Raw genomic sequence first — 19778 nt, 5'->3', positions numbered from 1 at the left:
AAACTTCCCTAAACAGGGCTGCCTTCAGATGTCTTCTAAAAGTTAGGTAGCTTTTTATCTCCTTGATATCTGGTGGGAGGGCATTTCACAGGACGAGTGCCACCACCGAGAAGGCCCTCTGCCTGGTTCCCTGTAGCTTTGCTTCTTGCAATGAGGGAACCGCCAGAAGGCCCTCGGCGCTGGACCTCAGTGTCCAGGCTGAGCGATGGGGGTGGAGATGCTCCTTCAGGTATACTGGGCCAAGGCCGTTTAGGGCTTTAAAGGTCAGCACCAACACTTTGAATTGTGCCCGGAAATGTACTGGGAGCAAATGTAGGTCTTTCAGGACCAGTATTATATGGTCTCGGTGGCCACTCCCAGTCACCAGTCTAGCTGCCGCATTCTGGATTAGTTGTAGTTTCCGGGTCACCTTCAAAGGTAGCCCCACATACAGCACATTGCAGTAGTCCAAGTGGGAGATAACCAGAGCATGCACCACTCTGGCAAGACAGTCTGCTGGCAGATAGGGTCTCATCCTGCGTACCAGATGGAGCTGGTAGACAGCTGCCCTGGATGCAGAACTGACCTGCACCTCCATGGACAGCTGTGAGTCCAAAATGACTCCCAGGCTGTGTCCCTGGTCCTTCAGGGGCACAGTTGCCCCATTCAGGACCAGGGAGTCCTCCACACGTGCCCTCCTCCTATCCCCCCAAAACAGTACTTCTATCTTGTCAGGATTCAGCCTCAATCTGTTAGCCGCCATCCATCCTCTAACTACCTCCAGATTGCAAAAGGAGTAGCAGAGACTGAAGACTGCGGCAAATGGGGTGACAATGAGATAAGTGTTGCTACACCTCTTTATAGCTCTTGCCCACCACATGAGCAGACAAAAGGCTATGTGCAAACTTGCTAGGCTTTGCAGATGGTCTAGAGTTGCCCTCATTGGCTTTGGCCACAGGAGACCCATGGAAAACCAATAAAAATGATTTCAAATGCCAGAAACAACCCCTGTTGGATGAGGATTCCCACCCCCTGCCCAACCAATGATTTGAACAGAATATGTGGCACATACAGAACTGCCTTATACTTAGTTGGGCCAATGGTCCACCTAGTTTAGTATTGTCTGCACAGACTGGCAGCAGCTCTCCACATCTGGAGATGGCAGTGGGGATTGAACCTGGAGTCTTCTGCTCCTGAGCCCCATCCCTTCTTGAGGACAATACTCTTGGGTTACAATGTCTATGCCGCAAGAGGAGAACCAGAGGTTGTTCTGCTGTGTTGCCCGGCCAACCCTGCCTCAGACTGGCCCTTCACAGAACTTCCATGGGAGACCCTCTTCCATTCCGCTGAAAGAGAATGGCAGGCTCTTCCGCCTCGTGCTGATTGGCTGGGGCTCCAGAAGCGCATGGTTTGTGATGTCACATGAGCAAAGGGAACAGGCGGCGGAAGCTGCCACCTGTCAAGACATGTAGGATGAAGTGGCTTCCTCTTCCTCTTTTGGTCCTTTCCGTATTCTTCTCTGAACATGCTCTAGGTGAACCTTGCAGGTAAGTGGCATCAGAATCCTGCGGGAAGGAGGGAGGGAGATGAGAGCCCCAGCCCTCCTGCTCAGACAGGCACCTGTTGTGGTGGACACCAACCCCTGCCTTGGGCTTTCGTATCAGGTCACACATATTGCAGCCACTGCAGACACTTTCTCCCCTGCCTCTGTCCCTGGCTGGTCTTTTCTGGCCTCCTTAAATTTAGGGTTCACCCACATTTCCACTTTCCCCATGCCTAAAATGTAGGGGTCCAAGCAGTCTTCCTCTTCCCCCACTCCTTTCCCATGGAAAACCCGCTCTTTAGTGATAGATTGGAACAAATGGCAACCAGGGTGGAATCTGAATCACTCTTATTGCAGTTATTCGTATTGCACATAGGAAAGTTATTGGATGAATACAACACACTCTTCTTCGACTAAAAATTGCCCAGTCCAAAAATATGGTTCATAAGCTTTACTAATAGAACTTCTTCCAAAACAGACACAAAAACAAAGTAAGTTACATCCAAATAGTTTCATGATATCACATGCTTGACCAAGCACAGGCACAGCATCTTGGAACTATAAAATTACTTCTTCCAGAGTGGAAAACAAAGCCGTGTCTCTCCCACAGCCCCCATTACAGCTGGAGGTTGTGTTTTCCTAGAGATAATCACCTCCTCACGTCTTTTCTTCCAAGGTGCTTGAGAGAGAACAAGGACCCAACTCCCACAAAATGTAGGTTTGCAAGTGAATACTAATTGCATACACCCCGTGGGATCCAAAGGTTAAACACCTTGTGACAGAGTAGCAGAGATACATTCAAAGTTAATTATGCAACTCCTTTGTTTAGCTGCAGTGGAAGTTTGCACGCTCTGCATTTAGCAGCACATATACAGAGTTATTTTCCATTTTAATGGAAATTTAATTAAACAGTTTAATTAAACAATTATACTCAACGTCCCTCTCCTCCGACTGTGTGCTCAAGAGCACCTTTCCCTAGGAAAAAGCAGTGGGACAAGAGGAAAGCCTCTTAGTCCCATGTTTTCTAAGCATGGCAGAAGCGGAAGTGTGGATTAGCCCTGAGCAATCGGCAATCGTCTTTTTTGTGAGTCACCATTTACACCATGGGTTTCCCTGGGGGAAAGGAGCAGGGCAAACAGAAGTGTGAGTGAGCCCTAAGTAAGACATTTAAAGGTAAAGGTAAAGGGACCCCTGACCATTAGGTCCAGTCGTGGCCGACTCTGGGGTTGCGGCGCTCGTCTCGCTTTACTGGCCAAGGGAGTCGGCGTACAGCTTCCGGGTCATGGCGAACCAGAGCAGCGCACGGAAAGGCCATTTACCTTCCCGCCGGAGCGGTACCTATTTATCTACTTGCACTTTGATGTACTTTCAAGCTGCTAGGTTGGCAGGAGCAGGGACTGAACAACGGGAGCTCACCCCGTCGCAGGGATTCGAACCAACGACCTTCTGATTGGCAAGTCCTAGGCTTTGTGGTTTAACCCACAGCGCCACCCGCGTCAGACGTTTCGATCACTTTAAATGAAGTGAATCCCCTTTTTGACATCCTTCCTGTTGTTCCGCCAATCCCTGTGCCTTTCAGCTGTGTTCCAACCAAGAACATGCCTGCAATCCTAACCACACTTACTTGGAAGTAAGCCCCATTGAACTCAATGGGACTTACTACTGAGTAGGTGTGATTAGACATGGGCTGCAGGGCACCAGGCAAACACATCTAGGGAGGGAGTTCCATAACTGAATCCTGCTTTCTGGTTTCCCACGGGCGTCTGGCCAGCCACCGTGAGAACATGATGCTGGACTGGAAGGGCCATTGGCCTGATCCTGCAGGCTCATCTTATGTTGCCACGTTCTTACAACTTGGGTGAGTTAGGGGCTTCCTCTGCATGTGAAGACAGATTCTAGCAGATGGAGCAGAAGAAACCAAGAGATGGAAGTGAGGGGCAGGTGGAGTTCATCTACCTGGGAAGGGAGCCAATAGAGGAGAAGAAAAACTCTGGTCCTAAACCAAAAGGCTCAGGAGTAAACCCTATACAAATCTGGAGTGGAGTTCCTAAGGTGGTTGGATGGCATCTTGTATGCCTCCTTCCGGCAACTCCTGCAGCCTAACTGGTGCCAAACATCTTGCTCTGCTCTCCTTTGGACTACATCAATGAGGCCGAGAAGGGGGTCTTGTCGTCTGGGCAGCCCAGGACCTCCAGACACATTGCCCAGGCTTGATCCCCGGGAGGTCACTTCGAGCCAGTGTGGTGTAGTGGTTAAGAGCGGTGGACTCGTAATCTGGTGAACCGGGTTCGCTTCCCCGCTGCTCCACATGCAGCTGCTGGGTGACCTTGGGCTAGTCACACTTCTCTGAAGTCTCTCAGCCTCACTCACCTCACAGAGTGTTGGTTGTGGGGAAGGAAGGGAAAGGAGAATGTGAGCCACTTTGAGACTCCTTCGGGTAGTGATAAAGCGGGATATCAAATCCAAAACTCTTCCTCTTCTTCTTCGGTCCTGTTAATGCAGTGGTTTTACTTCACCCCCGGAGGTGCACCCCATTGTCTCTTGAGACAGACCAATGTCAACAACAACTCAGGTGCCATCACAAAGAAGTCCTTTCCCCACAAAGTCACCTGCCTCCCATCCCAAGGTGGGGTTGCTTGGGAAAGGGCCTCTGGTGAAGGCTTGGCTTGGGCGGGTTCCTGTGGCAGAAGGTGGACCTTTCAGGGAAGGCCGCTCTTCTTTCCTAAGTCTCGTGTGCCTCTCACCTGTCACACATGGCATGTGTGGGCTGCCCGTACTTTGTGTCCCTTTCCAGTGGAGTCTGCGGGAGACGTCCGTTGGCGCCCAGCCATGGTGGCTCAGTTCGGATTATCGGAGGCACACAGGCTCTCCCCGGGACGTGGCCCTGGCTCGTCAGCATCCAGGTCCCATCCAACCAGGGCTACAGGCACACCTGTGGAGGCTCCCTCATCAGCTCTCGCTGGGTCCTCACTGCAGCACACTGCTTCTTAGACAGAAGGTGAGCAGGGTACCAGGGGGCAGCTGCGTGTGGCAAGGGTGGGAGACTTTGCTGTAGAGTCTCCAGATGTGCTGTCCCTGCAGATCATTCAGCCTGGCAGTTGTAATGCCGGCTGAGCTGTGGAGCTCATGTCAGGAACATGGCCCCCCAGAGCGCAGCGGAAGAGTCGGCCTCAGAAATTGAACAAGGTGAGCAAGGGGCTATCTCTGCAGATGAGGGCTGGCTGTCAGAGTCCAGAAAGGGCGGTCCAGCCCCCCTCATTCCCAGGGAAGAGGCTGTTTGCTCTCAAGAAGAGGGAGAGTTGGAAGGCGGCCAGAGCGTTGCCAGGCAGCCAGCAGATAAGCCAGAGTCTGAGGCTGCGTCATCTGGGAGTGAGGAGGAGGCAGTACTAGAAGTCCCTGTACTAGGAGACTGGAGGGGCTCAGAGAACAATGGAAGGGAAGGGAAGGGAAAGAAAGGCAGGATTTTGGCGTCCTTCCTGTTGGGAGAGGGACGGTGATTCAGACTGATCAACTACTATTAATATGAACAGGTGGGAAGCCATGCTCTGGATGTGTTTTTCTTGTAAATAAACCTACATAATGTCAGAGAGACATTGTTGCTTATCAGGCTGCTTGCCTACCAGAGATCATTATAGCTCATTTCATCCTTTAAAAGATTTTTGCCCCTCACCACAGCCAAAAAAGGGGGTCGGGGAGGCAACAAGCAGCAGAAAGATGGCTCCCTCCTTCATATCTGAAAGGCATGGCACAAAAGGAAAGGGGGTTGGGATGGAGGAGGAAAAAAGAAACGCAGGTTTCTAGCTACGAAGTTCTAGAATTTAAAAATTGGTACAGTGAGGTGTGTGCCAGAAAGCCCCAAGTTTATGACCTTCCTCAGCCAGGAATTAATGGATGTTTCAGGATAGTTGTAGTCCAAAACATTTGGATGGCACCAGAGTGGCAAGTGCTGACACGATACAGATTTTGTCACCTCATTACAGTTCCCAGGGGAGGTGAAATTAGCATTAACCTAGTTTAAGTCTATGGGGTACCTAAGCCTAGTCTGAACCCTGTGGTTTTATGAACTGTTTTGTATCATTAATTCCACATGGGTATGGTGCATTGCAATGATTGCTTATGATCTATTCTGCTAGCCACCCTGAAAGCATAGTTGCCCTACATGCACTGCTTGTACAGAGGTTAATAACCATAATAACAGCTAAAGCGATGGTCATTGTTATCGCTGGCATTATTATTTGGGTGCCACGCTCATGGTACTTATCTCTCTCCATAAAATGCCCTGAACAGTGCTGCAGGCAGCCAGGAATTTCCTTGTTCAAATCACAGAATCATAGAACTGTAGAGATGGAAGGGACCAGGAGGATCATCTAGTCCAACCCCTGCAATGCAGGAATTGTTCATCCTCAAAACCATGATGCTGAGATTACGAGTCTCATGCTCTGCTGACTGAGATAATAAATAGCATATACATTATATTATATAACAATTATATATGACATATTATATGAATATTTCCCCAGCTACCTAGAGGGCAGCAACACGAGAACGGGCCTTTTCTGTGGTGGCTCCCCACTTGTGGGATGCTCTCCCCAGGGAGGCTCGCCTGGCGCCATCATCACATATCTTTAGGCACCAGGCAAAAACATTCCCCTTCTCTCAGGCCTCTGGCTAATTAAACCATTTGTGGCCTTTTAAACTGTGGTGGGTATTGTTTCGTTTCTTATTATGTTTTGTATTTTTGTGTTTTTATATTGTAAACTGCCCTGTCGTCCTCCGGTGAAGGGTGGCATAGAAACGTAATAAATAAATGAATAGTAACAACAACAACAACAACAATTTAAAATAGTCCCTCCCTCACACCATCCTTGGAAACTCAAAGACACCTGCAATACCATTCAATCTAACCGCTTTTCATGGGGTTCCTGAATCTCTCCCCAAAATCATATATGAATGGCACACGGTTCGAAGAGAACCTCTTTCTTCCCCCTTGGTGGGCCAGTTTTCCATCTTTCTCTGCTACAGGTTTCTCGATCAATGGAAGCTGGTGATGGGAGCCAACCAGCTTTCTGACCCTGGCCCCAACGCCCAGGCGCGCACCATCAAGGACCTGATCGTACACCCGCAGTATATCCAACGGATAAACCTCAATGACATTGCCTTGATGGAGATGAGCGCGCCGTTCAACTGCAGCGACTACATCCAGCCGGCCTGCTTGCCTGACATGGACGTGGATGTGATGTCTCTGACGCATTGCTATGTCAGCGGCTGGGGAGTGACAGATGTGTCAAGTGAGAGTCCTGGGGTGGGATGTACATCAAAGAGGGTCTCACAGGGGAAGCGTTGCCTGGCAACACCTGGTGGGAGGACACCACATCTGCTACCCTATGCATACATAACCGGAGACCAGCCACCTCTTGGATGTACTGGGAGTCCCTAAAAGTAATGTTGTGATTCACCCAGCTCCTGGACCAGGTAGGGTTGGTGGGTGACTATATTCCTACCTACCAAGGGGTGCATCCAGATGGCCAAAGATGGCAGGACTAGGAAGCGGATATTGCTTCTCCAGAGGCTGTAGGACCTCCCAGCTGATAAGAGGGGCCAGTGGGAATCATAGCCCAAAACCACCTGGAGGGCACCGGGTTGGTGAGAGCTGGTTCAGAAAGTTCCCGGATCAGTTGTATTGACTTGGAAGCCAGGTTGTGTCCTGAGGCGAGATGCTAAAGCGAGACTTCCTGCTTGCAGAGCCAGGCGTGACCTCAGACGTCCTGCAAGAGGCCAAAGTCAACCTCATCCCTTCCCACATCTGCAACAGCACCGGCTGGTACAATAAGCGCATCCACCCCAACAACATCTGTGCTGGACACGAGCAAGGGGGCATCGACAGCTGCCAGGTACGCAGTGGCGCAATGCCAGAGGCTGCTTCTCCAGGGAGGGAGGCAAGCGGGGGGGAGGGGCAGGACGAGCGAAGTGCCCTCCTCTTGGAGGAATGGCCTAACTCTGTCCCACCCAGGGAAATCCCCCTTCCATCCCATATTCAGACAGCCCCCGTGGTTTTCAATATGTTATTATCTTCCTGCCTTTCCCTCCAAGGAGATTCAGGTGTCAGACGTGGTTCTCTCCCTCCTCATTTAATCCCCATGACAACCCTGCGAGGTAGGTTGGGCTGAGAGGCAGTGACACCCCCTAAGCTCACCCAGTGAGCCCCCTGGCTGAGTGGAGATTTGAACCCTAGTCTCTCCCAGGTCCTAGTCTGACCACTACGCCACACTGCAGCTCTCAGCAAGGAGGGAAAGGCAGGCAAATTATCTCATTCAGGGCTCTCTCGCACCTGCTCCAGAAGACGTGCTTGGCTGTCCCTCAGAATTCCCCATCCTACAAGGTTTGCCTGTCCCACCACAGAGTCCTCTTCCTCCCAGATTATTCATCTTTTTGGCATTGGGGACATAGGAAGCTGCCTTATCCCAAGTCAGAACATTGGTCCACCGAATCTCCATTACATGCAGAAGGTCTCAGGTTTGGGCATCTCCAGCCAGCTTCTCTGCCTGGGAACTTATCCACAATTACCTTTCTTCAGCTCTTTCCAGGCACAGGTCTGTGCTTTAAAGCTCTGTGTCTGATCACCCCCTTTTGTTTATTTTTTGCTCCAAAGCCCCATTCTGGAAAGCACAGCGAAAGCAAACACAATCCTTGGAAAACCCGAATTGATGTTTGCTCCAATAGAGTGCTAAAGAGCAGGTTTTCATGGGGCAAAAAAGACACTTAGGCTGGATCTACACTGACCTGTTTAACGTTATTAGAACGTTATTAGATATGTCGTTCTAAAATGTCACAAGGCATACTTGTTAATTAAAGTGGTGGGTTTTTTTACCTTGGTCTTTTTCATCAAAATGCAGTCTTCCTGCTGCTGGTTGCTCTGCTGTGCCCTTTGGTGCCACACCTTGATAACACATTATGAATGTTAAAAGCGGAACATCATGTGTCCATATACATTTTCAGAGTCATTCCTTAACCCTTCTGTAATGTTTCTAGGGGTTGCTCGTGCGTAAGTTGCCGCCACTCCTGGCTAGGTTACCTGGTTGAACCCTTTCTGTCTGTACAGCTTCTAGCTTCGTGGCTGTCTCAGTCGCTGGCAGAATCCGTCAGTGGGCGTTTCTTGAACTTCTTCCAGCAAAGAAGTTCTTTGACGCCAAGTCTCCTCCTACTCTCCCTGCGCGGAAGTCTTCTGCACAGGGAGGGTGTGGGCAGCGGAGTACCCGTACTCTCTCCGCTGGTCTCCGGCGAGGGTCTTGGAGCCTCCTCTCCGATTCCCCCATCTGCCCCCCTTCTCCACTGGTGTTACGCTGATTTCCTTCCCCAGCAGATGGGCTGCCTCTCTCCCTACTGGGACCCTCTCCGGCATCCCTCTGGAGCCTTCCCTCCGCCTCTAGCTCCAATGGCAGTTCCCTGACACCTTCCTTAACATTTGAAACCATGAGTGTAGATCCACCCTCAGATTCAGAGCTTTAAAACATGGAAAGAGCGCCTGGAAAGAGCAGGGCAGAAAGGAAGAGTGAATGAGCCCTCAGACCCTGGAAAGGTGCTGTCAATCAACATAGACAGTTCTGAGCTAATTGGAGCAACAGGCGGATTTCGTGTAAAGTGGCTTCCAGGGGTCGTATGGCTCTCTTTTGCTCTGCCCTTCCCAGAATTTCACCTCACTGCTGAAATAGAGCTGAGGCAAAGCTTGAGTGAAACAACCCCAGCGCGATATTCTCTGCCCATCTGCAGAAGCCCTGCTTTTTATGTGACCCCGTCTCTCTTGCATGCAAGATGAGGGATGCCTCCATCCTTTGTGGTCGTCATGAGAGCTCCTTGGTGCTGCTGCTGGCGGATGTGCAACCCAGTTCTCCTGAGTGCAGCTGCACCCTCTTCACTCGTCTCCCGTCTTTTCCTCCTGCCTCAGGGTGACAGCGGAGGCCCCCTCATGTGCCGGGAAATGAGGTCCGAGCGCTTCTGGGTCATCGGAGTCACCAGCTGGGGGACGGGCTGTGCCAAGGCACAGAAGCCGGGCATCTACACGTCCACACAGCACTTCCTCGACTGGATAAAGTGGTCGACCAAGGAGGACTTCTTCCAGGGCGGCTTTGCGGGGAAACCTACAACGGTGGCCCCGCCCCCGCCCCCAGCACAGAGCTCAACGTCCCAGGTGTGGTGGCCCACGGGCCCCTACATCCACATGCCGCTTGAGACCTTTGCCAATCCTTGGAAGAAAACCACCAGGCAGCGGCCAGCCTCCCCCAATGAAATCCAGCAGTTTGAGAACTGGGCTTACACCCAGCCTGTCGTGACGACCCCCCCTTCCCTTTGGCAGCAACCGCCAGCCGAGACCGAACCCCCCCTGCAGCCCGTGCAAACCCAGCCGCCCTGGGGGTCCTACGGCTGGACCCAGACGTGGACCGTGGCTCCGGCCCGGCCAGCGTGGAATATGTGGGTGCTGACTAAGCCGCCCCCCAGAACCTACCCACCATACACTGTGCAGCAATACCCTTCGTGGAACATACAGGTGACCCGGCCTCCCCCCAGGACCAGGCTCACGCAGAAGTGGACCTTTGGTAAGCCTTCTTGGGTGGGGACTTACTACTGGAACATTAGGAAGAACAGGCCAGTCAAGTAGCCGGACAGTCCATCCCGGCCCCTGGCCACTCAGCTGCCCTGCCCTCCCTGCCCTCCCCTTTTCAAATTAACCCTGTACAAGCTGCTGCAGCCGTCAGCTCGGTTCCCCTTCCCTTACTGCACATGAAATCAGATCTCACAAGCCGTCTTCCCGGGACAAAATAGTTATCTTTTAAGTACATAGAAATACAGACACACACACACACATATGCACTATTTTGGCAAGCCACAGAAATTGCTGGAGGGATGGGGCAGGAAACAGGCAAGAGTTGCATGTAGGGGCAAAGCTCGCTTCTGAGATCAATCTGCTCCAACACTGCTGCCTGGACTCTGCCCCCCTGGGGCTCACTAGAGGGGCAAGGGGGTTCCCAAATGCACCCCAGACATTTCAGTTCGCTTGTGCATCCACACCAAAGCCTTTGTGGGAAGACCTTGTGGTTCCAGCTGTCTCCCGGCAGCTGTTCTGTAACGTGCAAGGCACATCTGCAATAAATTGGTGCTTTCTCAGCCGGCTCTCCCTGCTTATTCTGTTGCTTGGTATGGGATTATGAGTGGGAGGAGCTGTCCGTTTCATTCCCTCATTTTCGCAGTCTCACGTTCCTTTCTAAACATGTCCATATCAGTTTGAGAATTCTTCATTCGTGGTGGGTGGGGACACACACACACACAGCATTTTAGTGTGAATTTCCTCTAATGTATATGTTGGTGCGGTTGTATTGGGTCATATATGGGGAGTTCAAGGGTTGTGGGGTGGTGGGCAACACTATGGCAATATGAGAAGCTTCTTAGAATCATAGAATCATAGAATCATAGAGTTGGAAGAGACCACAAGGGCCATCGAGTCCAACCCCCTGCCAAGCAGGAAACACCATCAGAGCACTCCTGACATATGGTTGTCAAGCCTCTGCTTAAAGACCTCCAAAGAAGGAGACTCCACCACACTCCTTGGCAGCAAATTCCACTGTCGAACAGCTCTTACTGTCAGGAAGTTCTTCCTAATGTTTAGGTGGAATCTTCTTTCTTGTAGTTTGGATCCATTGCTCCGTGTCCGCTTCTCTGGAGCAGCAGAAAACAACCTTTCTCCCTCCTCTATGTGACATCCTTTTATATATTTGAACATGGCTATCATATCACCCCTTAACCTCCTCTTCTCCAGGCTAAACATGCCCAGCTCCCTTAGCCGTTCCTCATAAGGCATCGTTTCCAGGCCTTTAACCATTTTGGTTGCCCTCCTCTGGACACGTTCCAGTTTGTCAGTGTCCTTCTTGAACTGTGGTGCCCAGAACTGGACACAGTACTCCAGGTGAGGTCTGACCAGAGCAGAATACAGTGGCACTATTACTTCCCTTGACCTAGATGCTATACTCCTATTGATGCAGCCCAGAATTGCATTGGCTTTTTTAGCTGCCGCGTCACACTGTTGGCTCATGTCAAGTTTGTGGTCAACCAAGACTCCTAGATCCCTTTCACGTGTACTGCTCTCAAGCCAGGTGTCACCCATCTTGTATTTGTGCCTCTCATTTTTCTGAGCCAAGATGGGTGAGCTGGAGGTTTTCTGTCATCTCTTTTCTGTCACCTCTCTTGGATGCTTTAGTTGAGTTTGCTGCATTGCAGGAGGTTGGACTTAATGGCCCTTCCAATCAGTGCTTTTTTCCTAGACATGGTACTCACCATGCAGTTGTTACCATAAGTGCCACACTTTTTAGCAACAACAAGAAAGAGGTGCAGGCACTGCATGCCCTTGAATTTTAAGTTATAAGTTTAGGTCAAGTCTGCTGCAACTGGATTTCTTACGGACAGTGCCAATCCTGATTCTGTTGGATTTGTGAACATTATGCTCATTTGCCTTCAGTAGCAGTAAAGCTCTGCTGAGTGAAATACAATTGCCTCTGGTCTTTAATATATATATATATATATATATATATATATATATATATATATATATAAAATCCTGCAACGTGTTAAAGTTGTTACTCTGCTAACTATACATTAGAATCTGCTCTGGATCCCTAAAGGTAAAGGGAAAGGGACCCCTGACTATTAGGTCCAGTCACGACCGACTCTGGGGTTGTGGCACTCATCTCACTTTACTGGCCGAGGGAGCCGGCGTACAGCTTCCGGGTCATGTGGCCAGCATGACTAAGCCTCTTCTGGCAAACCAGAGCAGCGCACGGAAACGCCGTTTACCTTCCCGCTGGAGCGGTACCTATTTATCTACTTGCACTTTGACATGCTTTCAAACTGCTAGGTTGGCAGGAACAGGGACTGAGCAACAGGAGCTCACCCCGTTGCGGGGATTCAAACCACTGACCTTCTGATCGGCAAGTCCTAGGCTCTGTGGTTTAACCCACCGCGCTACCCGCATCCCTGCTCTGGATGAATACTAAGTAGAATTTCAATGGCAGTTTCTGAGCATCGTTTCTAACCTCCTCAAGATACAAAGGTCTTTCAGATACTGTATATACTGTATATACAGTGATCTTGAGGTGGAAAATGCAATCGAAGAGAAGATGTTCTAGACTGGCTGCATATTTCTTCTAAACACAGCAAAGAGCTAACATTTATAGATACGCTAAATGACTGTCTTAGAACAGTTTGTAATGGAATTGACCATTTAAAAAGGCTCCTTTGCAGCGGGGGGGGGACGCAAATGGAGCCCGCCGAGCCTTCAGTTCACAGGCTTCCCCGCCTGTGATTTTTTTTGGGTCCCCGCTTCGCCGTAGCGGTAGAACCCTGGCTCCACGAAGCAGATTTCCTCCGGAGATCGGAGGAAATCCGCCATTACAGTTGCTGGCGCTGACCGGAAGTCCACCCTACCTTCAGATGTCAAGGGGATAAAGAACTATACAACTTTGAGAACATATCTAAAGGCAGCCCTGTATTGGGGAGCTTTTAATGTTTGCTGCTTTATTATGTTTTATATATTTTGTAAGTTGCCCAGAGTGGCTGGGGAAACCCAGCCAGATGGGTGGGGTATAAATAATAAAGTTCTTGTTGTTCTTGTTAGGAAGCTATTAGGAAGCTATTAGAGGCAGGAAGGCTTCCTTGAGGAGAAAACAAAGGAATGCAAACTTTGGCAAAAAAGTGCAAGCTGAAAAGAAGGAATATTTAAAAATTGGTGCATCCTCATTTGGGCATCTTGCCCTGGTGCTTCTGTTAATATTAATTAAAAAAGAGAGAGAAGGAGGAGCATAAAGCAGCAATTATGTCAGGCTGCCCACATGCTCTCTGGACAGAACCTGGATTCATATGTTTTATGATGTCATGAATTCTAAGACAAGGTGGTGGTGGTGAACCCTGTAGCCTTGGGAGCTGCCCAAAGGATGAGATGGTTGGTCCTCTCTCTTCTGGTCCTTGCTACATTCCAGCCCACTCACAACGCCACTGTCAGCAACTGCGAGTAAGAGGCCAAAGGTGGCATTTTGTAAGGAAAGACAAAAGAGGGAAGACTTTTTTTATTGGTCTTCTGTCTGCCTGTCCATCTACCAGGGTTGCTCTCCTTCCATTTTGCCTTGAGGATCTTGTGATGTTTGAGATTTCATCCAACCCTCTGGAGTAGACCCATTGAAAGCAACGAACACATTAATTTTGGTGAATTAATTGTGGTGTTTACCACCTATAGCCACGGCATCCAGAGAGATCTCCCAAGGTTATGTCATGTTGGAGGCAACCAAAATCTTGATCAAAGATTGGACTGTAGAGCAGTCCAAAGGGGAAGGTCCTAAAACACAAACTATTGCATATACGGTATTTATATTGTGCCACTTGAAGCAACTGGATGCATACAAAACTGGCTACTTTTGGTATAAAACATTGTCCAGGCCCATATGTTTGATTCAGTGCTTTATTGCAGAACTTTATTCAAAACAGGACAGAAACATCAACAATACATCTAAATAAATTTACAATATCTTGTGCATGTCCAGCACAGGCTCAGCATCTTATAAGAAATAACTTTACTTCTTCCAGAAATCAAAACTGTGTCTCTCTCCCATTCTAGCCTGCATTCACCTACCTAAGGCTATGCATCTCTTGGAGAGTTGCATTATCTTCCCCCCACTCTGACTGAGAACAAAGGACCAAAGACCAACTCCCCAAGATGGTGATTTGCACATTGAATACCTTACTCATGTGACCTAAGGTTAAACACCCATGCACTAGCTAGCAGAGAGCAATAGCAGTTAATTATCAACCCATTGAGGTGCTTGTAGAGCTCTTCTTGCTCTTCAATGGAATCTTCCAGTTAAACCCTTTCAGCATTCTCCATCTCAGTGTGAATTAAGCAATTTTACTTAACATGAGCAGCCCTGGTCTTCTGCAAGGACGTTTGCAGGTGGCCAGCCCTGGAGGGAACCATGTTGTCCAAAGCTGACTTAGCTCATGGGCAGTGAATGGGATCTCTGGTGCACAGGGATCTGGTCCCTTGGGTGTCTCCAGCTTTGTACCTCACTCTGCTGAGGAGGTCAAGAGAGAGATGCTTGTCTGCTGCAAGAAAGCATTTTGGGGGAAGTGTGGAAGTCAAGCGTGTCCGAGTCTCTTATGCCAGCTGCACAATCCACCCACGTCATGCACATCATCTGTTGACGCTCTCTATCTTTTTCAGTGGCATCTGCGGAAGACGACCCTTGGCAAGCAGCCATAAGTTGATGCATATTATGGGCAGCAGCGATGTTCTTCCAGGGACGTGGCCCTGGACAGTCAGCATCCAGACAAAAGGACGAGGGAAAGTCTACATCCATTCCTGCGGAGGTTCGCTCATTGGCCCCCAATGGGTCCTCAGTGCAGGTCACTGCTTCCCAAAAGGAAAGTAAGCAGAAAGGGAAGTCTACTTAGCAGAAGGTCATTCCTGGGGAGGGTTGTGGAATCTGCAAGCCCAGCAGCCTGGGGCATCTCAAGGAAGCAGAGTCCCTTCTTCTGCCTTCCAGGTGATACTTGGAGGAACTGCAGTTCGCCTGAACACAAAGCCGTCCTCTTGGGATGGTGGAGTCTACAGCCCAGGAACTGCCCTACCTGATCAGAACTAAGGTCCAGCTAGTCCAGCATCCCATTGGGAACCTCAGAGGGCTGGGTACTCAGAGGCGGAGCAAGGTGGGTGCGGTGGGTGTGGCTGGCACTCAGTGTCATCCCTGAGGGTGCGTGACACCACCACGCCACCGCCCTGGGACGCTCGTGGTGGGCAATGCACGCTCACCTCACCCCCTGGGATGCCAGCCCCACCCCCCTGGGTGGCTATCCCCGCCCCCTGGGTGCACTCCGCTCCGGGTGCCAGAGCAGCTCGCTCCACCACTGTGGGTACTCAGGCCAATCCGCCCCCTTTTGGTTCATAGGAATATAGGGCTCACCCACAATTCCATTTGTCCTGTGACCTGTAGGCACAGATCTGAGAGGCTTATCCTTTCTCCCACTGCTTTCCCCAAGAAAACACACTGTTCATCACTGAATCAGAACAAACACCAATCGGGTTTTCTGCAGATTCATGTTTGCTCCGATTTAGATGTAAACGGCAGGTTTCCCCAGGGAAAATGGCCAGGCACAGGAACAAGGACTGAGGACGTGGGCCAGCCCCCTTGTCCTAAAATTGTGCTTTTAATGGGGGTGTTGTTCTAACTCGGGTGGGTGTTGTTTATTGTTCTTAAGTGTTACATGTCAATTTGTGTTTGTCTTTTTTGTTTTTGTTTTATAAAGCTGATTAATATTCTACAGTTTTTTTAAAAAAATATGTTTGTAGGAATGGAGTCATTGTTTCATTATTTTTTTTGTTTTGACTATTGTGTTTTTACCTTGGATTTTTATCCTGTGAACCACCCTGAGATCTTGTGATCAAATCAAATAATAAAAAAAGTCCAAAAAAAAAACCTCTCGGACCCATGTCTTGAAATCACGGGGAATCATAGAATCAAAGGGAACAAACGGAAGAAACAGAAGTGGGCAGGAGCCTCAGAGAGCACTGCTACCTCTGACTATGACGGAAGAGCATAACTATCCGAGAATTTGCCCAATCGTTTTTTAAAGCCATTAGACTGGTGCCCCATTGCTGCCTCTAGTGGGGGCAAGTTCCCCATCTTAGCTATGTGCTGCATGCAGGATGTCCTTTAGTTTCTCCTGAATCTTCATGGGGTGTCCACAACTTCTGGCGTTTCAGGAAAGGGAGGAAAGCTTTTCTCTTTCAACTTTCTCCGCACCATGCATAGTTCCAGCAACCTCAACCATGTCACCTCTTCCCCACATTTTCTCCAAACTAAAAAGTCCCAAGCGTGGCAGCCTTTCCTCCTAGGGGAGTCCCTCCACACCCCCTGATAATTGTGGTGGCCCTTTTCTGAACCTTCTCCAGCTCTGCAATATCCTTTTGCAGGTGAGGTCAGCTTCACTGGATATCCAGGTGTTCCACCCTTGTGAGAGAGGGAGGGAGGATTTTTTCTCCATCCTTTCTCTGATATTCAGGGAGTCTAGCCTCCCATCCTGCTCTGGTACCTAGAGCAGTGTGCATCCCAGGGGACATGACGTGCTCCCCATGGGGGGCGTGGCCCACATCCTGGGGGTGTGGCACTCCCCCAGGGGCATGGCATGCCACCCAGGGGCGTGGTGCACCACCCATGGGGGCGTGGCGCATGTCCCGAGGCATGCCACTGATCGGGGGTTGGCATTTTGTCACCCTCCCTTTGGAATGGCACCCCCAACCTCAGAACGCTCCTGCAGCCTCTCACAAGCCATATATCCCTGTTCTTGGTCCCACCTGCAGAGACCAGTACAAGCTTGTTCTTGGCTCCAGCCGGCTCACCAATCTGGGCCCTGAGACTGAGCAGCGCTTCATCAGGACGCTGGTGAAACACGAGAGGTACGACAACAAGCTGAAGCAAGGAGAGGTGGTGTATAGAGACATTGCCTTGTTGGAGATGGACGAGCCCGTCAACTGCAGCGACTACATCCAGCCAGCCTGCCTGCCTGAGAAAAGCCTGCCGGTTTTGACGCTCGGCCATTGCTACGACAGCGGCTGGGGCGGCCTCCTGCCAAAAGGTGAGAGCAACGTTGTGAAAAGCAGGAGGACTGTTGGAAATAAATTCATCACCTGTATCTTCACTGCCAGCCGGTATTTTCCAGGGTGGTTTAGGGCTCGTCTGCACTTCCGCTTATCCTGCTGTTTCTCCCCATGGAAAACCTGCAATCGAATTATCCACAGATTGCTGTTTGCTCCTATTCAGCAGTCAAGAGTGGGTTTCCCTGGGGAAAGTAACAGGGCAAGCAGAAAAGCACTCGGACTCATGCCTAGAGAGCACAAACCTCTTGAACTCATGCTTTCTAGGCAGGGGACGAGTGGAAGTGTGGACAAGCCCTTCCAGTGGGAGGAAAGTTAGTAAATAAAATGGAAGTGACCATGGCAAAAATTATAGCTCTGAATGAATAAATGCTCCTGGTTGGGCTGCACAAGGTTCCTTCTTTGCAGGAGAGGTTTTCTTTCGGGGTGTTCCATCCCTGTTTCACTTCCCCTTTCTTTTCCATGGAGGAGATTTTCCTCGTTCTTGCCTGTAATTATTTTGCTTTAGAAATATACCGGGGTTTTTTTTGCTGTATTTATCACTTTTTGAATCTTCATGGTTGAAGGCTCAGGATATCTATTTATGAAATAAAAGCATGGTTAGCAGGGATTTTTGCAGCCATAACTCACTGGAACTCTGTTCCAGCACCTCTCAGGTGGGTGCCATTGCCATTATAAGAGACCAAGGAAGGCGTTTGTGGTGAGTTGCGGCACCTCGTTTCTAGAAAAATAGCACTGCTGGTCCACGGACTGAGAGCAGCTAGCTGTTACGCAGGTCTTAGGGCTTGTCCACACGTCTGCTTTCTAGGCATGGCTCTGAGGGTTTTCCCCCTTTCCTCTCTCCTTCCCCTGACCCAGTTAGGATTCATGGGCAGGGCACGCCCTGGTCATCTCCATTCCCACCCCGCTACTTTCTGCTCACAGATTTCACTCCTCCTGACATCATGCAGGAAGAGCCAATGAATATCTTCAGCAGAAAAAAATGTGGGAACTGGTGGCGCAGGAAGATCCCTACACAGAACATCTGTGCCGGACACGAAGAAGGAAAGATTGCAATCTGCAAGGTAGGTGAACCACGGTCAGGAGCCAAAGTCAGGATTTTGTGCTCACTTGATGAAGGGGGTGGCACCCAGTGGCCATAAATGAAATAAATAAATGAAATTAGTGCACTGTGCTGCCTCCTGACAAGATGGTTGAGCCTTGTATCCTTACCCCATTTGCCTCTGCCTCGGTCTCCACGGCATCATGCCTGCACCTCATTCCACCACCTTCTTTCATCCCTCCCAGGGTGACAGAGGAGGCCCCCTGATGTGCAGGGAAGAGAGGTCTGAGCGCTACTGGGTGATTGGAGTCACCAGTTTCGGACCGGTGTACTGCGGCACAGCGAAGCTCCCAAGCGTCTTCATCTCCACACAGTACTTTCTAGGCTGGATCGAAAGGAACTCTAAGCTGCAGCTCTCAGCTCCCACACACACCCCGCTGCTGGCGCAGACCACAAAACCGCGCAAACCTAGGACTTCACCTACCACAGCCAGGCCAAAAAAGCACAGGCCTCCCTGGGTGAGGCCCCCACTGTGGAGTGGGGGGCTTCCTCCTTGGGTAAAGACCACAACATCGTCCATCCCTCCCTGGATGAGGGAGAACTATGGGAGGCGCCCAAGGCCTGACCACAGGTCAGGGTATAGATATCAGCAGCCCTGGCCCCAGATGGCACCTCAAAGCCAGTTCACAAATCTACCAGGGTACTACCCTGGCTCCGAAGACTACTACGATCTGCTTGTGCCCTCAGGAGAGCAGGATTGAGAGGGGCAACTGAGGTAGGGGGCAGGCATTATAAAGCAGAGGGGGCAGGCTAGCGCCCACCATGATAAGCATAGGATATTCTATAGAATAATAAAATGAAGATGGTTTGAGCAAGCTGCTTGGGATTTGGCAATGGGTTTTTGTGTCTTTCACACCATCATCTCACCTAAACTCAGAGAGATGTGTTGGGAAATGGCCAAATCCAGAAGCATATTCTCCTACTTATGTTCATAATTCCTCCAGATCTTTCTTTCCATTAAATGGAAGTGGTAGAAAAGGAAAAAGAAAACAAGAAAGAAGGGAAGGGAAGGATGAAGGATATTCCACGTTTAAGAATTCCAAAATGTATAAAATGCATTATGTTCCTGTGAAAATAAAAACCCTCCCCCAATGTTACACAATATTTCTTAGTAATTGCCACTTTAATTAGAGTGAGAAAACAGAGCCATTTTTTAAAAAGTCCTGCTGCACCCTTCTGACACTAAGCCCTGTCTATCTTCTGCTCCAACCCACATCTTGTGCTCATGGCAACCCACAACACTATATGGAGAAAAATACCAAAATATTGTTACCAAAGATGGGTGCCTGCCTGTCCAAGACAGAAATGGCAGCCTTGAGCGAGTTTTTAGAGAAGAATCTGGTAAAGAGCTTCATCAGACCTTCCAAAGCACCAATGCTATTTGTGAAGATGAAGGACACTACAGAACTTAGATTATGCATGGACTATAGGAAGACCAATGCCCTCATGGTTCCTAATCATTATCCTCT

The 19778-nt window shown here is 49.8% G+C and overlaps 2 protein-coding genes across 3 annotated transcripts; both read left to right on the top strand.

Moving 5' to 3' along the window:
• Positions 1 to 1387: 1387 nt before the first annotated feature.
• On the top strand, positions 1388 to 10681 carry LOC310742982 (acrosin-like). Its single transcript, XM_083572982.1, has 5 exons — positions 1388 to 1526; positions 4317 to 4520; positions 6545 to 6810; positions 7265 to 7413; positions 9465 to 10681. Exons 1-5 carry the CDS (start codon positions 1402 to 1404, stop codon positions 10173 to 10175), a joined length of 1455 nt encoding a protein of 484 aa, XP_083429108.1. The 5' UTR covers positions 1388 to 1401; the 3' UTR covers positions 10176 to 10681.
• A 2765-nt stretch (positions 10682 to 13446) lies between these two features.
• Positions 13447 to 19125, top strand: LOC310743020 (acrosin-like). 2 transcript variants are annotated; one of them, XM_083573061.1, is made up of 6 exons: positions 13473 to 13574; positions 14175 to 14276; positions 14778 to 14981; positions 16914 to 17188; positions 18132 to 18271; positions 18495 to 19125. In XM_083573061.1, exons 3-6 carry the CDS (start codon positions 14821 to 14823, stop codon positions 19008 to 19010), a joined length of 1092 nt encoding a protein of 363 aa, XP_083429187.1. In that variant the 5' UTR covers positions 13473 to 13574; positions 14175 to 14276; positions 14778 to 14820; the 3' UTR covers positions 19011 to 19125. The 2 variants fall into 2 exon arrangements, with proteins under 2 accessions (XP_083429188.1, XP_083429187.1); XM_083573062.1 differs by lacking the exon at positions 14175 to 14276 and having other exon boundaries at positions 13447 to 13574.
• The last annotated feature ends 653 nt before the right edge of the window (positions 19126 to 19778 follow it).

Source organism: Podarcis filfolensis (genome assembly GCF_964270895.1).
Source record: "Podarcis filfolensis genome assembly, chromosome: 10".
NCBI lineage: Eukaryota > Metazoa > Chordata > Lepidosauria > Squamata > Lacertidae > Podarcis > Podarcis filfolensis.
This window is presented reverse-complemented; position numbering and strand designations above follow the sequence as displayed.